Genomic DNA, 18,432 nt, shown 5'->3' with positions numbered 1-18,432 from the left:
ATTTTATAATTTATTTATTTCCTTTTATTTTTCCTTTTATTTCATGTATTTCCTTTCTTGCTCGTTGATCACTTTCCCTGCAGTTTTTACATTTGTACCCCGTTCTCTTTTATTTCTTCTCTCTTTCTGTGTCTTTCTCCACAACCCCCCGCTCTCCTCTCTGGTTTTAAATATCCATGTCACAGTCTTCTTCCAGACAGAACCATTCAATACACAGAGTTTTCATACATGACTGGCTTTTTTTACTCCCTGAGGAAATAGCGTTAGATCGAGGGAAAGAAAATGTCACAGAGGAAGATTTTCAATTGTCACATTGCCTCAGTGATGAATTTTAAAATGTATTTTCTAACTGGATTTCTTTCAATACGCAGCTCAGCAGGAAGGCTGCACCAGCCATCAGAGGTCATCAAATCAATTTTTTTCATCAATTTCATCTACAATTAAATATAACTTCAAACAGCTGCTGCCTGTTTTACACAGCGTGACAGTTTTCAAGTCACTATTGTTGAAGCGTTGTAGTCTGTATGAATGCACTTGCTTCTTTTGCTGCTCGTTTCACACCTGGTGAACGTTTGCGTCATCGAGCCTCCAACACTGTTTATATAAGACAGAGTGAGCTGGAAAAATAATTCACTAGTAGCCCACTGCTTCACATAACGTGTTGTTATGCAACAATAAATACTCCAAAACTAGTTTTATTCTTGGTCTGTATATAGAGAATAATTCATATAATCAAGGGTGGTATGGTGGTGCTTGACATGCACAAAGACATGGACGCTAGGTTATTGATTGGTTGTTTGTCTCTATGTGTCCATCCTGTGATACGTACAGTTGTGCCCCCCCCCCTCCTCCCCCCCAGCCCTGCATGGATAAGCAGTATAGCTGATAGATGGATGGACTGTGTATATTTTAGAGTAATACCATCGCAGCTTTGGAGCTATAAATACATAACACAACACATGGCGAGATCTGTGGTAGTGAACATTTGTGTCATTTATGTAGCAGCAGTTGTGTAATAATGTGAGTATAGATAAAAGTATTAAAATATTTGTGCAGTGCAGCAACACTCAAGCCACTCCGTACAAATGTTGACTTTAGAAAACTGTGCCACAAAGTGCTTAACTATCAGGACACTATTCATCGGTGTGTAAGCCTCCCACCCACCATCACCCAAACTCACTCAGTGCTCACTTACTGAAAATCCTCCACTCCTTCGCAATTTGCTAAATACAGATGAGGGGGAGAGAGGCACAACGCACCATGTAACCTGTGAATTAAATATAGCTCCCAAGAGACTCCACTAAAGGTTTGATAGGCGCACACCCTCTTTGTTAATGGAGCTTCAGAAGGGATGAGTGTGGAGCAAGGTAACACTCACTCGGCCCACAACTTTTTTTTTTATCTCAGTGATGTTTTCCACTGGGTGGACACCACCCACAGTCACTCCGTCATCTCGGTCAAATGCAGCCACCTCAGCTGGTGCTGTCAGAGGCGCTGACTCACAGTCCATCTGTAAGATGTAATGATGAGTCATGATCTCTTTTTATATTTTATTGTTACTGTTGTACACTGTAGAAACACCAATTTATATTCTGTATCATATATAAGGATTATGGGTTGTAAGGATTTAGACATACAATGTAAACTAACCGTTTGCCAAGCTTCACTTTCCCTTAGTCACTGTTGCTACAGCTGTCAGTTATCCAGGTCTAACACACTAAAGCACTTTAGCAGATTAGACAGAAACAAGTCCCTGATTTCTTTCTGGTGCCTGTAGATTTTGGTAAGTAATTTTAGTATTAGTTAAGTCAATGTTTCCAGATGTTATGAGAATCGTGTAATAGGGAGTCTATAGGAGCTGAATGCCTCCAAAGTTTTTTGGGGGGCTAATGGTTATTTATACATTTTTGATATTGTTATTTTTGCTGAGCTCTATACCTCATGTCCTGAAAATATGATATGTATGGTGCTGTGTGGTCATAAACCTTTGTACACTCAGTAGCTACATGCCACGTGATAGGTGTGGTGTCTCCGTATATCGGTTTCTGCCGGATAAACTTCACCAAGTCAAATAAAGAGCAGGACAGAACTTGTTATGTCCCACTAAACTCATAAAGGCATCCTGGACAGTCTTGCATGAGTGCTTTTTTATTTATATTATTTATATACTGACAGAATGACTTTATATTACAGGTAGGCGTTGAGTTTAATTCCTTACAGGGTAGGAAAGAAGATAGCACTCTCAGAAGTCATGAAGTACAGATTATTGCCCTCATTACAGCAGCATGCACATCCTCTCAGCACTGCATTGCCAGCTTAGCACTATGATTTTCAAAATGAGCTGTGCAGGTCGTTCAAATACATGCAAGTTTTAGAGATTCTGGCAGGTGGACCAATGTACGGTGGTATTTCATTGACAGTAATTCCCCATGAGGGAGCAGTTTTTGTAGTATTCTAGTGAGCTACTAGAAATAGGCCTGTTTTTTTTCCCTGAACACTTGGTCTGTGTGATCTTAGAGCTACTAGAAATTGGCCTGTTTTTTTTTTTTACCTCAACACTTGGTCTGTGCAGTTTTCACAGTGTTTATTGTAACCTTTTGACACCTTTTGGAAAAGTAATGATGGAAAAATCCAACCCTCTCCAAGGCAATCTTGTCTCAAATGCATCAAGCATAAAGACTATTATACTTTCAGCTCCACACAGCTTCCATAGGAAAGGTCTGCTTTGGATGTGCCCTTCACTTGCATGAATGCCGAGCAACAAAGAAAGAGCCATCAAAGCAGAAGAATTGCTTTGCATCAGAAATAGAACTTTGACTTTTCAAACTATTTGCCTTTCAGCACAAAGCTAAAAACCCACCACGACGTGATTCCCATTTCCTGCCTTACTGAGTTCCCCAATGTGGTTCAAATGGCCAAGGTAGGCAATTGTTATCGCACAGATTATATTGTCAAAAAACATTTCAGTATGTTTGAAATTGTAAAAAAATTCTGACTGTCCTTTTTTACTTTTAGCTTGTTTGTGAAGAGGTGAATGTGGATAGGTTTTACCCTGTACTCTACCCAAAGGTAGGCATTCATCCACCTGTGACTCTCTTCACTTTTGCTTCCTGCTACAACAACCCGGCAGCTCTGTTAACCCCACTCAAAACTTCATACCTATCTTCTCGTCCTCAGGCATCAAGGCTCATTGTCACCTTTGACGAACATGTGATCAGCAACAACTTCAAGTTTGGAGTTATTTATCAAAAGTTCGGCCAGGTGAGTGCACATCAAAGATCCAGCTGCTGATCTCTCCTTTTGAAGTCAAGTGTCACTCCTCCTGGGCCTGTCGTTTGCTCTGTCCTCACAGACATCAGAGGAGGAGGTGTTTGGGAATATGGAGGAAAGTCCTGCCTTTGTTGAGTTCTTGGAGTTTCTTGGACAGAAGATTGAGCTTCACGACTTTAAAGGGTTTGGACACTTTTCAATTTAATTTCTTTAAGATTTCAAGGTGGCAGATCTAAGCACTTTTGTTTAATTGTCTGTATCTTCTTAATGTCTTTTTAGAAGGAGGCCAACAGTCACTCTGCCATTCATCAAAGTTAGCTTTAAATAAAACCCTGAAAAGGCGATTTAGAGGGCTCTGATATTTGGAGTGTTTACTGACATTGTGATTGAGGAGGCAGAAGTGCCCTTGGCATTCTCTCAATGATGGATGAGCCTGGAAGGACAGGGAACGCTGAAAGCATGCACCTATGCTCCCCTCCTAACACCACTTTGTTCGTCTTCACCTCGCCTGTTCACCTTAATCCTTCCTCACCTTCTCTCCTAAGTCTTTAATTATTTCTGCTTTTTAAAATTCTCTCTTTCTTTTCTCACTCATGCCCCCACCTCCCATCTCTCTGCTTCTCCTTTTCTTCTCCAGGTTTCGGGGTGGGCTGGATGTCACTCATGGGCAGACAGGCACAGAATCAGTCTACACAAACTTCCATAACAAGGAGATTATGTTCCATGTGTCCACCAAGCTGCCTTACACAGAGGGAGACTCACAGCAGGTATAGTGGCATTCCAGTGATTAATGATCAGAGGAGCTAATTTGTCTCTTCAGAGCAGTTTTCACTAATTGATTTGTAAAGGCCTCTCATCCACGTTTGACTGCAGGGGCATCTGATGGGTCAGTGACTGTAAAATCCAGATCTAGATGTTTTTAAGATAATGCTGATGAATCAAGAAAAAACATTTGAATCTGTAATAACTGCCTGAACGGGGCACTGGGGTGCAAAGTTAAAACCATTAGATAAAGCAATACTTTGACATTTTGGCAAGAACACTTGAGTCCTTGGTTGGATGAGAAGATCAAAACAACCCGTAACAATGTGTGAACAGTAAATATGTAGCTGCAGGCAGCAGGTGATCACATTTTTTAATCTCACTAATTAACTCTATCAGATTTAATCAAAATCAAATACTGCTAAACTAAGCTAAACTAAACTATCTTCATGTTTACCGTACAAAAATGAGTGGAATCTAACTCTCAGCAAGCTTTATATTACACTTCCCTTAATGCCTAAGTATTCTTTCAGAGTGGCTTCTAACAATGATTTATTATTGAGCCGACATTAGTGTGCAGGGATTTGTAATGTGATGTTTAGGTTTTGCAGGTTGGCTGGTTGAATGTTTATTTCCGAGTTTTCCATTTTCTCCAGCATTTCAGTGTCTCCTCTGTCATTTAATTAAGTTTCTCTTGTGTTTATTTGTGGCTGAAGATTAAAAGAGACGAAGGGTCTCTTTTAAGCCATGTTGCAGTGAGGTGCACTGTCTCTTTAGCCACTTTCCCACTAAAATGGGTCTAACAATCGCCATTTGGCTCCTTTCCCATTGACCAAAATGAGCCGGGTCTGACCCCCCCCCCCAGTCGCCCCACTTTCATCAGTGGCGCGAGAAACACAGCGTCATGCCACAGCCACCCGCTGCGGAGTGTGAGGTCTGTTGGCCGAGGCAGACGAGGTGGCTGACCTGTGGAGCACCAGGGCTGCGGCCTTGTGACGGACGTATTTGATCTTTTGATCAAATCCCAGTATCAAATGCGAGCAGAGCTTTGGTCTTTTATATACAATCTATGGTTTTGGTACGTGATATGAGACGCGACTGGCTCGATGTTATGACGTGGTGTCACGTAACGCTCAACGTCACCACGTAAATTAGGGGGTTGACCCGGGTCTGGCTTTCCCACCATAGTTCTCTTTCAACATTTGTTTCGGTATCTCACTATGGGACACGCCCCTTGCGCTTGTCCCCAGAAGCAATTTTCCACTACGCCAGTCCTGACTGGCAGACAGACGTGACGTCCGCTCCCTGCAGGAGGGTCTTCCTCCTCCCTATAAGACCGGGGCGTCACGTCAGTACTTCAGTCTTAAACCTCTTCTCGCTCCTGGAAGCAGCTCTTGGACAACAAGCTCAGCTAATATTAGCATACTGGTCATAGAGCGAGCTCACAACTAGGTCGCCGGCTGCTAACACGTTAGCTCCCCTGCAGCTGCAAAGCTACGAGAGCCAGCTAGTCTGTACACAAACAGTAGCTGTTCTCCTTGTGTGAGAGCTAGTCTGTCCCCATACAGTAGCAACCCAAGCTAGCCTGTCCCCAAACAGTAACCGCTTGTTTTTAAGAGCTGGAAAATAAGATCCTTTTCCTCACCATGGAGGGGTCCACATCTGCAGCCAAGGCTTGCGCGTGCAGCAAGAAAATATCCGGGGCGGACACCCACTCCACCTGCTCGGTGTGCCTTGGGCTGCAGGATGCCCAGGACGGCCTGCCGCAGGTATGATGGGGGTACCCAAACCTCAACCATGGAGTCAGAGACTCCATCCCCGCGGACACAGGCTGGGGCAACCAGCTCGACGCCATCCCCCCGCTGACACACCACAACGTCCCCGGAGCAGACCTGTTGGCAGAACAGGAGGACATCGTGGACGTGGTGTTGAATTCCAAGTTGAGTCCCCCAGAGTCGGCGTCAGGTCTGACAAGGACGACTCAGACCGAGACCTCCACATCCTGGTACGAGGGGAGACGGCTCCTCAAGGCCAAACCCTCCACCAGACAGCTCCTGCCGGTGTTCCCCAAGTGCCTGGAGGAAGCGACCCGAACGTGGCGCAATCCACTTACGGCCAAAAGCGGCGCACAGGGAGGCTCAGCGCTGGACTGGGCGGGCATGGAGGAGAAAGGCTTCTCTCACGTTCCCCCGGTCGAACCCCTCCTGGCGTCTCACCTCCACCCTGGCCAGAAGCGGCGGGCCAGAAGCGGCGGGCCCCGTCCTGCCGTCCAAGGTGGAATGCTTCCAGTCCTCCCTGACTGAAAAAGGCTGCAAGTCAGTAGCCATGTCTGTGAGGGCCCTCAATGCGTCATCGCTCCTGCTGGCCTACCAGGCCGAGATGACGATCTCACCCTCCGCTGCTGTGGGGGAAGAAGTTTGCATGGTGACTGACCTCTGCTTACGCCTACACAGGTGCACTGTCCAGGCCTCCGGCAGAGCCATGGCCCTGATGGTCGCGCAGGAGAGAGCTAGGTGGCCCAATCTTTCCAGCCTGTCCCAGGAGGAAAAAGCCCACCTCCTCGACATCCCAGTGGACCCAAGAGGCCTTTTTGGACCAGCTGTAGCCACCATGCAAAGAAAGTGTGAGGAGAAAAAGAAGAAGGGTGAAGCACTTCAACTCTGTCTACCCAGGAAGATGCCACCTCCTCCCCCAGCAGCTCCACAGCAGACGTTCGCCCAGGTTGCAGCCCGTCCGGGTTACCGCATCCCAAGACATCAGCCGCAAGCTCAGGCGGCCGTCCAGAGCAAACCACCAAAGCTGTAAGGTGCATGGGCTAAGAAACCATCACAAATGTGACACAGGGGAGCCAACCTGCCCCAGGTGTCACTCACGGGGGCAAGAAAAAACTACGTGCCACCTAGGATGCTGTCCGGTGCGCCTTTCCCACTGCCACCAAAAGCCGATTGTTAGCGGGTTTAAACTGGTTTTTTGGCCAGTGGGGATCTAGTTACCACAGTAACTCCCATACAGATGCACCGTGTACAGTGCATGAAGAGACACAGGGAACATGAACAACAACATCATGTGGTGATCCATGAGGCAGGGTGAACCCATAGTGACAGAGCTGTGTTTGAGGACGCTAGAAAAAGCAGGTCGGGATTTGTGAAGTCAGATCTGGGTAGATGTAAACAACACTGACTGTTGAGTATATAATTTGAGCAACATGCTCAGTGGGTTCATTTTTATGTCTTATAACTTTCTGTGGTGCGGCTGTGGCGATGCTGTGGTTCAGTCAACCATTATCTGTGCAGTGTGATGCAGCTATCTTGTTCAAAAAGTCACTGTATGAGTAAATACTGTATCAAAGCTTGTAGTTAATAACCTTAGTGGTGGTGCAGTAGTTACCTGAATTTCATTATTAAACAGATCACAAAGATAAAGTTGTGAGATTTCATTTTTAATACAAAAGAATTTACCTGTTGCGTCTTTATGTCTATCAAACTGTGATCTCATTTTCAGGATATGTTTAATTTCACAATAAAAACTACTGCATTTAGAAATCCTGAGATATTACACTGCTTTTTTAAAATATTAAATCGGCATCTATTTGCAAAATGAACGCTGGACTCTTTTCCTTTGAAATAACAGAGCACATTTTTTTCATTTATGTGGGCAATGTTTAACATAGCGGCTCATACAGTATACTTTCAGCAAATTATGAAAACTTGTAAAAGCCTAGACAGGTGGTTGATTGTTCTAGTGTGAACAAACAGACTGGCTTAAACAGACAGATGCTGTAAAGTAATTTGGGTGCTACCTGGAAAAGAATCATCTGTGAATCCTAGAATAAACATTTGCTGTACTGTCACTTGCACACAACTGCAGCAGAACCACTCAGCTCTTGAGCTCAACAGGTGTGAAGTGGCATCGTTAAAAGGCTGCACTTTAGCGTGTTAAACAGCCGGATGAGTGACGAAGGGTAATCAACATTTGCTGCTGCAGAGTGAGCATCAAGAATCGAGTGCCAAGGCTCTTACTGTGGAGGAACATGGGAGCTCGGTTTATTTATGCCAGACTGTCTATACTGAGACTATTTTTTTATTGAGGATTTCTGTTTATCATCAAACCGGATCTGTCCGTATGATCTGGTAGATGATCTACTTCTACTTACATGCTGTGAAGTTATTTAGGTCATGGAGTCTCCCTGATGAGCATCATTTTGCAGAATTTATTTGGAAATTCTGATATCCACTAGCATTTTATTTAAGTTTGATTACAGAAAAAAACTAAAAACTGATTGCACATATGTTATAGTATAGTCAAATTACTTGTTACTATGTTGTATATGTTACTGTTGCTTATGTGTGCTTTCACTGGCTACAGTATATTTTAGTGTTGTCTTTTTTTGTTCTTCCCCTCTCCCTTTCCCCCTAGGAGGTCCCTCACCTCCTACCAGGCCATTGCTTCAATAAGAAACTTTTTTCTTAGCAATTTTTTGCCTGGTTAAATAAAGGTTGATGATGATGATGATGTGTATCTTTTAATTGTGTTTTACAAGAAGGATAAAGCCACATGTTCTCTGATGGTAGCTCTGTAGGAAAAGTTTCCTATCTAAAGGCAGTGGGATGGCAGCATATTTTTACATTTCAGCATAAGAAGAAGGTGTCCCTTATGCTTGGCAACTCTGGGCCACTTAAAAGATATTGCTCAGATAAAAATATAATACTCCAGCATAGTCGCCTTCTCTTCCAAGTGCACGAGTGTCCCTTTGGCAACTTTAAGCCTTTTGGCAACAAGGAAAATGCAGCCGTTCTGCAGCTATGATTTGGGTTGCTGACAGTCAGCCATCCGTAAAAGCACAAACCATTTTTCTTTAGACTTTGCAGCACCTCCACTGGTGTTCAAACGTATTCATTCCCACACACAAAACCCCTTAATTATTCCAGCCGAGTCATGGCTACACTGAAGAAGCAGATAAAGTGGATTTGCAGAGACATTTGTGTAAGGAAATTCATATAGTTACTGTATGTTTGGAAACCATGCAGACCAATAAGCTTCACTTTCCACAAACTGGGCTGTTGTGTATGTCTGCATTGTCCACCTCTATGCTGGGACTACATTTACTGTGAGTGCGAGCCCTGGAAGTGATTCTGTGCTGGGCCTGTGTTTGTGATTCTCTAAGTGGTTATTTGAGATGTTTCGCTGTTGTTAGTTGTGCTTGTCTGTCCCCTCCAGCTGCAGAGGAAGAGGCACATAGGCAACGACATAGTGGCCATCGTGTTCCAGGAGGAAAACACGCCCTTTGTACCAGACATGATCCAGTCCAACTTCCTGCATGCGTATGCGGTGGTGCAGGTGGAGAACGCATGCACGGACAATGTCACCTACAAGGTTGGTCCAGTCGATACTGTATCAAGATGCTCAGACTGACGGCGACCTGTGACACCTATTTCAGATGTGGTATATTCCGAGATGCAGTCATTCATTATTCAGGGGCGTTGATTCACCTCGCAGTGGGACGTCACAGTGTCTCTTTTGTTTTCTCCTCCAGGTGTCTGTAACAGCCAGGGATGATGTACCTTTCTTCGGGCCTGCTCTGCCTGACCCTGCCATCTTCAAAAAGGTCAGTAGTCAAACAAAATTCACAAGCAGACATCATAAAGCGTCAATCCCTACGCCCTCATTTCTCTGTTTTTGCTCTCGGTCAGGGCTCTGAGTTCCGCGAGTTCCTCTTCACCAAGCTCATCAATGCAGAGTACGCCTGCTACAAGGCTGAGAAGTTTGCCAAGCTGGAGGTGAGAAGAGTGTTACAATGCAAACTGCAGCACAGAAATGTCAATGTCTGTAGTGTGGGTGTCTGTATATGTGTGCATGCTACTGACTTTATTTTATTTTTTTATTTTTTTAAAGGGATTTTAAGTGACAACATTAATTAAATATAATCTCTAACACCTCTCATATTGCTTTAATGCTAAGGGACTCCACTTCTAATATTTGTTGTCATTCTTTTTTCCTTTGTTTTCATCATCTCTCAAGACACATCATCACTTGAAATAACGAATTTGAATTTCAGATTCTAAATTCACAGTCAGTTCCTGTGCAGACTGACTGTGTTGTTGTTGTTGCTATTGTCAGGAGCGCACACGTTCAGCCCTGCTAGAGACTCTGTATGAAGAGCTGCACATCAACAGCCAGTCCATGATGGGTCTGGGTGGGGACGAAGATAAGCTGGAGAACGGGGGAGGAGGCGGAGGAGGAGGCTTCTTTGAATCCTTCAAGGTACAGTCTCCATCCTTCATTTGATGAGACGCATCGTTAATCTGCACCTCCACATGCATTAGAGAGAATGGTGATGAGTGGAGAAACTTTCAGGATGCTTTTTTCTCCTTCCCCTGTCTCTTGGCTGGGATTCTGGGTATTCACACATGAGAAAGCAAAGCATAGAAAATTTGCAGTATCTCAAAGGACCAGTCCTGTGGCATTTGATTTCCTCACTTGGCTGCGACTGCTGAACTCGGTGTGTTTGGGCATGATGGTGTGGTTTTGAGGCTGGGGAGCGTCCAGTTGTGTTTGAAAGGCACTTTGCTCCGACTGCGAATGCTCCATCAATGACCATTAGGGCTGTGGAGCGTAGCCCAGTCGCCGAGGCACGGCTGCAGAAGCTGTGATTGTGTGTGCCTGATGAACGATTTAATGACCTCTCATTAGGGAGCTGATGATGCAGTTTGCATGTCTCCCCATGGGCAGTGTTCCCTTGCTGCTTTTCTCTTCTCTCTGTGTCGTCTAGTTCTCTGCTTTTTTTTTTGTCTTTCTTTGTGACTTCAGAAAAATAAATCCACCTTTATCTCTTTAGATCCATCTCTCTCTCTCACACTTCCATACACTTCCTCTGTGTAAATGCGCTCTTGCCTCCAAGTCCTGTCTCTATTTTTTTTTCTTTCTACCTGTCACAAGCCATCTCATTGCCTCTTTCTGTCTTTCACACCTCCACAAATTGTATCAGCAAAGCCTCCCCACTCCTCCCTTCTCTGTTTGCTGTCTTGCTGTGTGGATTTTGTTGCTGCTGTCTCTACTAGTTTCCCTCACTGTTGGTTCTCTCATGTGGGTCTTTCTTGTTTCACGCTGTCTCATCTTCCCATCCTGTGACACAAATACAACCTCTTCTTCTTCTTCTTCTTCTTCTTCAACGACAACATAGAACATAATATACTGTATGTATCCTACTCAACCCCACTCTCCTCCAACCCTCTATGAACCTGCATTTCTCTCACACAGCCTCTCCCTCCTGCCTGTTGACCTGCACTACCCCAATCTCCACACATCCATATGCTCACATGGTTGACCTCATATTTATCACACCTCAAAATAGCTTCAACACGCAGTCACATTTACTTCCATCAAAGAAAGACATGTAAACTGTATATTCTATTCTGTCTAACCTAATCTATATATACTTAGCTGTATATAACTGAACAATCTTTTTGACAGGGCACGATTTTACTTGTCAAATTAGGAGAGACACAGGTGTTTCTTTCCTACTGTGACTTGTCAAAATGTCTCTTATATAAAAAAAACCCCTTCTCGTAAAAAACACACGCTGCATCATCACGAATATTTACCAATATCTACATGTTGGTCAACATTTGAAGTATCCGTCAGTGTGTTGCATTTCAACACAACACCAGTGGATCCACTGACAGTATCTCCTCGTTTCTCTCTGTAGCGGGTCATCCGCAGCAGAAGCCAGTCTATGGACGCCATGGGCCTCAGTAACAAGAAGTCACACACAGTCTCCACTAGTCACAGTGGCAGCTTTACCCACAATCCCGCAGAGAGCCCCAAAACCCCAGGGATTGTAAGTAGCCCATTTTGGTTCACATGATGTCCACCTAACACGTGCACTCAGGGTATATTATATTTTCACCACTCACAGCACAGTGGATAAAGTGCACATACAGACTCTGCAGCTACTACACTTTCTTCTGAGCAACACTTTAGTAAATGACTCCTGTTGGCACATTATAGCCCCTGCCTTGCATCGTGTGTTAACATCAAAGCACTCGCTTTCAAACCTGACATTTTAAATTCTCTCTTTGCTTTGTACTAGCACTGATTGCCTTTTTCCATTTATGGCTCTAAGTGTTTGAATGTATAAGTAGATTGTTCCTTTTTTCTTTTCTTTTTCTTTTAAACGAACAGCACAATTCATTTTCAGCATTTCATTCATTCTCATCTGTCGAGAGAATCGTCATCACCACGTAGTGTGACAGTTAGATGACTGTGTTAAAAATGGAGTATCGGTTGTGAAATGAAACCAATTATTTCCTTCTCAATGCAAGATGATTGATTGTGTGTGGACCCCAGTATAGTCCTTATCCTGAGTCTTCTTGTGAATTCAGCATAGCAGCTGTTTGACTACCCAGACTCCCTCCCTTCTCAATGTGCTTTTTGCCATGACCGTTGCCCTCCTGTAAATGTTACTGCCTCTCTTTCCTGCCTGTGCACGTGCAGCTGAAAAATATGCATGGCACATGCCACTGGTGCCAGGAGCACACTGTCCTGTTCTGTGTCTCTTTCACAGATGGGGTTAATGTTGTTTCACTCATTTTGAAATTGCTATTTGGGATTTGGAACTAAATTCACCCCATTTCTGAAAGGACTATGTTTTCTTTGGATCCTGCCAACCCTCTTCTTTGCCTTCTTTCTCCTTCTGAATGCATCACTACACAGACCTGTAGCCCTCAGGACAAAAGTGCTGACACGCCTGCTACCTCGGTGGCGCTCCATCTCCTACTGTGCCCTCCTGTGTTGGACCCCAGTCTAACTTTGCACTAAAAAGCCCTCTTATATTTTCCTCAATATCATGTCTTCTCTATTAACTCACGCTGGGAGCTCCTTTTTTCAAACACTTTTTGCACCTTGCTGTTTAAATTCTTTGTGCTGTGCGCATGAGATCTTATGATGTGTTCTTTTTCTTTTCCTTCCCTCTCTTGCCGTTTTCAATTTATCATCTCTTTCTCTCTCTGCTTACCCTGTCCTGTCTTGTATGGCTTAGTCATTGCTTGTCCCAGGGAAAAGTCCCAGTAAATATGGACGTCGAGGCAGTGCCATAGGGATAGGAACAATAGAAGAGGTTCACGTATAACTCTCCCTTCTCATTTTCTACTTTTGTCTTTACTATTGTAATTTTTTTAATGTGAGTGTATAGTTAGGTTTTTGTCGTCAGTTATAGTGAAATGTGTTTAGTTTATGGTTTTAATTACAATTTCATTCATTTCATTCATTCAACCTTTAGCCAAACACTCCCGTGTTTATAGTTTATGGCTGAGATGGAATGACACATCATGAACTGAGCGGTGTTATAGCTCATTGACCTTTAGTTTCAATATTTCCTGTGATGTAAATCGTGTGCAGATAGATGATGAATGTTTGGGCTTCGTGCATGAATTCCTGCATTTCATCTTACTTTGAAATTTGTCCCTAAACACTGAAGGATAAATGTTAGAAATCCGGCAAACAAAAGTTGTGAACAGACTCCCACTTGTGTTCTCATGCAGCCGTTCATTGCTGAATCATACTGCGTCTTAAATTAGAAATGTGCACCAGGCATTTTGAAATCTCAATAAATAAACTCAAGAGTCTGATGTTGTGGCTTTAAATAAAGACACAACATTCATTGGCTTTAAATAAAAACACAACAGAACATCTAGCAGGATGCCTCTGACAAAAAAGGTTTTGTTCATCAGTGATAAAAGTCACAAATTTAGGAAAAAGCTGAATAAAAAATAATTTACTTGCTGAAGCCTCTTTATGATGGATTCGTAAAACATGTTGTGTCATTACATCATGGATTGGTCAAGCCATCAGTTCATAATTCCTTTACAGCATATTTTACATGTAGCCTACTGCATCATGTACTGTATTACTTTGTCAGCAGCTCATACTGTTCCTCCAGTGTGTCTCACTTTCCTCTCCCTGCCCACTGTCAGTCATTGATCATTCCTGGGAAAAGCCCAACCAGGAAAAAGTCTGGGCCCTTCAGCTCCCGTCGTAGCAGCGCCATTGGCATCGAGAACATCCAGGAGGTCCAAGAGAGGAGGTGAGAGGACAGAGCAGAGCGGATCAGCAGGGAGTGGGTAGTGAGGAGAGAACAGTGTTGCAACAGATGGAAGCAGGGACATTTAAATGAAGTAAATAGCGATGAGATGAGGCACTGTGTCAGATACAAGCCTGCGTTGGACGGCTGTTTGGACTTAGACAATTTATCTTTTTCATTCCTAGATTTTACACTGATTTTTAACATATGGACCGAAGATGAATAACAGTACCAAGATTCTTGAACAGTGCTGATAATTATTGCTTTGTAAAATGTATTTTATATCTGTGATGCAGCTGGTGATCAGTCATTTGAGTCTTCGGCCTCCTCCTCTCGAACTATAATTCATCCAGACTCATAAAAAATATTTAAAAAATCAAATTCAAAATCTTGAGTTATTATTCTTATGGTTGACCCTGAATCAAAACCATTCATTCTTGAGTCCTAGTTGACATTGGTGCAACATTTTAAATGAAAGGATTTTCTAAGAAATAGTGTACACAAGGCTAAAACCATACCTTGTGAGGTACCAGTAACCTTGACCTTTGACCTTTCATCACCAAAATCTAATCAATTACTCCTTGAGTCAAACAAAATATTTGCACTCACCTCCCTGAAAGGGTTACTGAAACAAAAATGTGACAGATAGACGGACAACCCAACTACATAATATTGTAACCAGTTAAAACAGTAGCTTGTGGTTTCACAGTTTGTTTTTTTTCAGATCTTACAACACACATTCCTGATGATGTGAATGTGTTTTAACACTGGTGAATAACTTGTCTAAATTCTTACTATATGAAATAAACAAACTTCCATTGTTTTCATGTCTCCATCTCTGTCTCCATCCTGAAGCCGGGAGGTGTCACCCAGCACCCACCGGACACCTGAAAGCAGCTACTTGTCGCAGGAAAACAAATCAGACAACTCCTCCAATCACAGCTCTCCAGAGTTCCAGGCCACTAGAAACAGGTGATTATTATTTATGATCAATTAAGTGTGTCATAATCAAGAACAATGAGAAGTTGTTTGTGGTGATAGATGTGTTTATTGCAGGAGGTATAGGGAAGGGATTTGCAGAGTTTAAAACAGTGACTCTATTACATGGATGACTTACTTCACAGTCATGGCTCTAAGCCTCTGGATCTATTCTAATGCAGCAAGCCACAAAATTCATATTATCCCCTCTCACAACCTCATTGTGTGGCTCTACATTTTCAAAAACAGCCTGTAATTGCACTCTTAACTCTGCAGGAGGCAGGTGTTTAGTCTAGACAAATAACATAATAAAGGTTTGGTGGTGATGTTGTAGCAATATGTCGTGATATACACAACACTGACAACTGTCATTGTTAATGAGGTGGAGCACATTTTATTTTGAGAAAAGTATTTGCGTGCATTTAGCTTGATATGGGACATGAACTCATTTGGGAGCGTGATGCTGCTGAAATTGTGCTTGACTGTGTCTTAAAGGCTGCACTTCAGTCTGTTATTGGTATGTAGGCAAAAACATTATCACTTTTTCAAGATGTTTTCCTCAGTATCACCCAGAAACAGCTAATTTAGAGCAGAGCACTGTTTTCCCAAACATCTTAAAAGATTATGTGGCACAGTTGCAAAGGCACTTCAGTCACTTTGGCTGAAAATGGAAGGGGGAAACAGGGGAAAGCCTTTGAGAAATTGCTGCTCATTTAAGTGCGTCGGTACTACTTAGTGTTACACAAGATTTTGTGCGGTCAGAGTGACCCAGGTGTGTAGTTTGGCAATGTGTTGCAGGGCGCCGTCGATCCCCGAGGCGCAGGACCTTTCGCGCTCCTCCTCCAACGCCAGCAGTTTTGCGAGTGTCGTGGAGGAGCAGGAGCACGAGAACGAGGCCGAGGAGGACTACGACACCGGACTGGTGGGTGGAGACGGGCGGGGTGACAGCACATAATGAAAGTGCAGACATGTACATTTGTGCCACTTACCCAAGCCAAACATCAGCAGACAGCGTTGTTTACAGCCTGTGACAATATGTGCTTCCATTAGCATTTGTCTCACTGAAACTGCTGGGGAAAACAATTTGTTTTTTATCTGTTGTGATAGTGTTTGATGGATTTCACTTCACCATAGTTATGACAGCTCTAAAAAATGTATAGCAGAGTAATACATATTAATGGCTTTTTTCCATTTCTTATTCGTACAACATACACAGACACACACACACACACACAAAAGAGAAATACATTAACTGTGGAGAGCTGTGGGTGTGATTATGTTGTCTGCTTGTCCTTGTGATGCATTGGTGGAAAAAGGGAACATTTCTAACTTGCTTCACCCTTGGCATCTTACAGGAAAGCATGTCTTGTGTTACGCCACTCAAGAGAGACTCGTTTGTGTATGGCTCTGGGGTGGATGACAGTGCGTGCAGCAGCAGCCAGGGAAATTCTCCAGGTGAGTGTAGGGGAAAAGGACTCCTATTACTGTACAGTAACGGCCTGAGGGTGTGGAAAGCGGGGCAAGGTCACCTGGTTCACATATTCAGGGTATCTGGGGAAAATATAGACAGGGCACATGTGAGAAGAGTCTCTGCTTCCTGAGCAAATTAATATGGAGGCAGCCTTGAGTGATGAACTTCACCTCAGCTGCACCAGCAGAGCTCCCTCCCTCCAGTTATACACCAACTGAATGTGTAACTGTATGAAAAAAAACACTTTGCAAACTCCTCTTAAGCAAAGTTCACTGCGCCCACAGCATTACAAACTTATCTGTGATTCCTGCGCAAACTTATTTTATTTGGCCTTTTTTTCCCCCTCCTCCTATCGCTAATGATTCACTCTGAACCATTAATCTTTTGCACGTTGGAATATTTTTTCGGCTGGAACAGCTGGCAGCGTTATGTGCGTGAGTTTATTAACTATGACAGCCACACATCTGCCGCCTTCCTCCAGCTTCTCGTCTTCAGCAGCAAACGGACGGAGTGAAGACATCAGAGCCAAAAGGGACAGACAGCAGCCCCAAGACGGAGCGCCCCCCGCAGGAGCACAAGTCCTCATCGGTGAGACCAAGTGCCTGGCATTAGTCATTAAGATGAATTCACTGGAATGAATGCTCCCTCTGATTATTATCTAAGTTTCTATGTTTATTAATATCCCCATTAGCATCTGCATAGTATTTTTCCTGGGGTCCAAAACATATACATATACATGGAGACAATAAAATAAATTGACACTAGACAATATAAAACAATACAAACAAATAAATACAGACAATGTAGACCATATAGACAAATACAAAACAATATACAGTATACACCAACAACATTACATACATTCAATACATGACCAACACAACAACAAAATAACAAGACAAGACAGCTCCAACCAGGTTTCCATAATATAATGATACCCATCCACAAATAATAAGTCATTTATTGTGAAGAGAAAAAAAAATCTCTGCTTCTTACAACTTCTACTACAAGCAGAATGAAATCCCTCCTGGGGGTGGGGCATGAATATTTACACCAGAATTTCATGTTAATTCAACCAGTAGCTGTCAGCCCATTTTAACTGAGTGACAAAACTAAACTATTAAAATGCCATCACAAAATCTCAACTCTTGAATGAAAAGTTGAAAAGTTTGTTGAGATTGTTCCATAAACCGATTCCTTTCACTGTAATACAACGCTCTGTCCGTTTGGTTCTGACTCTTGGTTTTTATAGATTTCTGTTCCTGTTAGTTAAGTTATAATGACTTCCTCTGTTTTCAAATCTTCGCTGGATGGTGGGGGATTTCTCATGAGCTAGAACTTGTCCGTGGAATTTCAACAACTTAAAATGAGTGAATAATGGCTTTGATGGATCTCTGCAGCTCAACAGATTACGGCTCTTATGGATTCTTATGGCACATTTCACTCCTAACCACAAATGTAATGCTCAGGGTGGCGTGACAGGAAAAGTCAGGTGATCACCAGAGTCGGTTGGATGCATCTTATGTCTTCAAAAGATCGATTCTGAGTAATGGGATGCATCTTATGAGGAGGATGATTGTCTGTAGGAAAAAACATGGGGAAAAAAATGCTGCTGAGATATTTCTGACTGGACTGAAGTGGTGTACTGAATGACACTGACATTCATAGAGCGCACCACAAGCATGGCTATTAACAGATTAATCAATAACAACAACATTCATCATTAGCAGCCATGCCCTGATGTTCTGTGTTGTTCTGATCTATTTCCTGATATTGACTGTGTCTCTATTATCTCCACTACTTATGTCTGGATGCAGAACTGTTAGCCACGCCAAAGTGATCACCACATCAGCGTCCATTTTCAGGTGAGACA

General features: G+C 43.1%; 1 protein-coding gene across 12 annotated transcripts in view; it reads left to right on the top strand.

Moving 5' to 3' along the window:
• The window catches only part of rap1gapb (RAP1 GTPase activating protein b), a 63,927-nt gene that overhangs the window by 43,246 nt on the left and 2,249 nt on the right, over positions 1 to 18,432 (top strand). For 4 of the 12 annotated variants that reach the window (XM_085777810.1, XM_085777816.1, XM_085777812.1 and 1 more), the window contains 17 exons: positions 2,842 to 2,920; positions 3,016 to 3,069; positions 3,178 to 3,261; positions 3,353 to 3,453; positions 3,908 to 4,037; positions 9,250 to 9,405; positions 9,566 to 9,637; positions 9,723 to 9,809; positions 10,150 to 10,293; positions 11,738 to 11,869; positions 13,070 to 13,147; positions 14,004 to 14,113; positions 14,966 to 15,082; positions 15,869 to 16,010; positions 16,444 to 16,543; positions 17,041 to 17,147; positions 18,377 to 18,424. In XM_085777810.1, the coding sequence (XP_085633936.1) occupies positions 2,842 to 2,920; positions 3,016 to 3,069; positions 3,178 to 3,261; positions 3,353 to 3,453; positions 3,908 to 4,037; positions 9,250 to 9,405; positions 9,566 to 9,637; positions 9,723 to 9,809; positions 10,150 to 10,293; positions 11,738 to 11,869; positions 13,070 to 13,147; positions 14,004 to 14,113; positions 14,966 to 15,082; positions 15,869 to 16,010; positions 16,444 to 16,543; positions 17,041 to 17,147; positions 18,377 to 18,385 (1,702 nt within the window). In that variant the 3' untranslated portion in view covers positions 18,386 to 18,424. The remainder of the gene's footprint in view (positions 1 to 2,841; positions 2,921 to 3,015; positions 3,070 to 3,177; positions 3,262 to 3,352; positions 3,454 to 3,907; positions 4,038 to 9,249; positions 9,406 to 9,565; positions 9,638 to 9,722; positions 9,810 to 10,149; positions 10,294 to 11,737; positions 11,870 to 13,069; positions 13,148 to 14,003; positions 14,114 to 14,965; positions 15,083 to 15,868; positions 16,011 to 16,443; positions 16,544 to 17,040; positions 17,148 to 18,376; positions 18,425 to 18,432) is intronic. The other 8 variants (XM_085777813.1, XM_085777819.1, XM_085777814.1 and 5 more) reach the window with 3 other exon arrangements.

The sequence above is a fragment of the Trachurus japonicus genome, chromosome 5 (genome assembly GCF_045865225.1).
Source record: "Trachurus japonicus isolate A0001 chromosome 5, Traja_1.0".
Classification (NCBI taxonomy): domain Eukaryota; kingdom Metazoa; phylum Chordata; class Actinopteri; order Carangiformes; family Carangidae; genus Trachurus; species Trachurus japonicus.
Note: the sequence above shows the minus strand (reverse complement) of the source record. Positions and strands in the feature narration are given on the sequence as shown.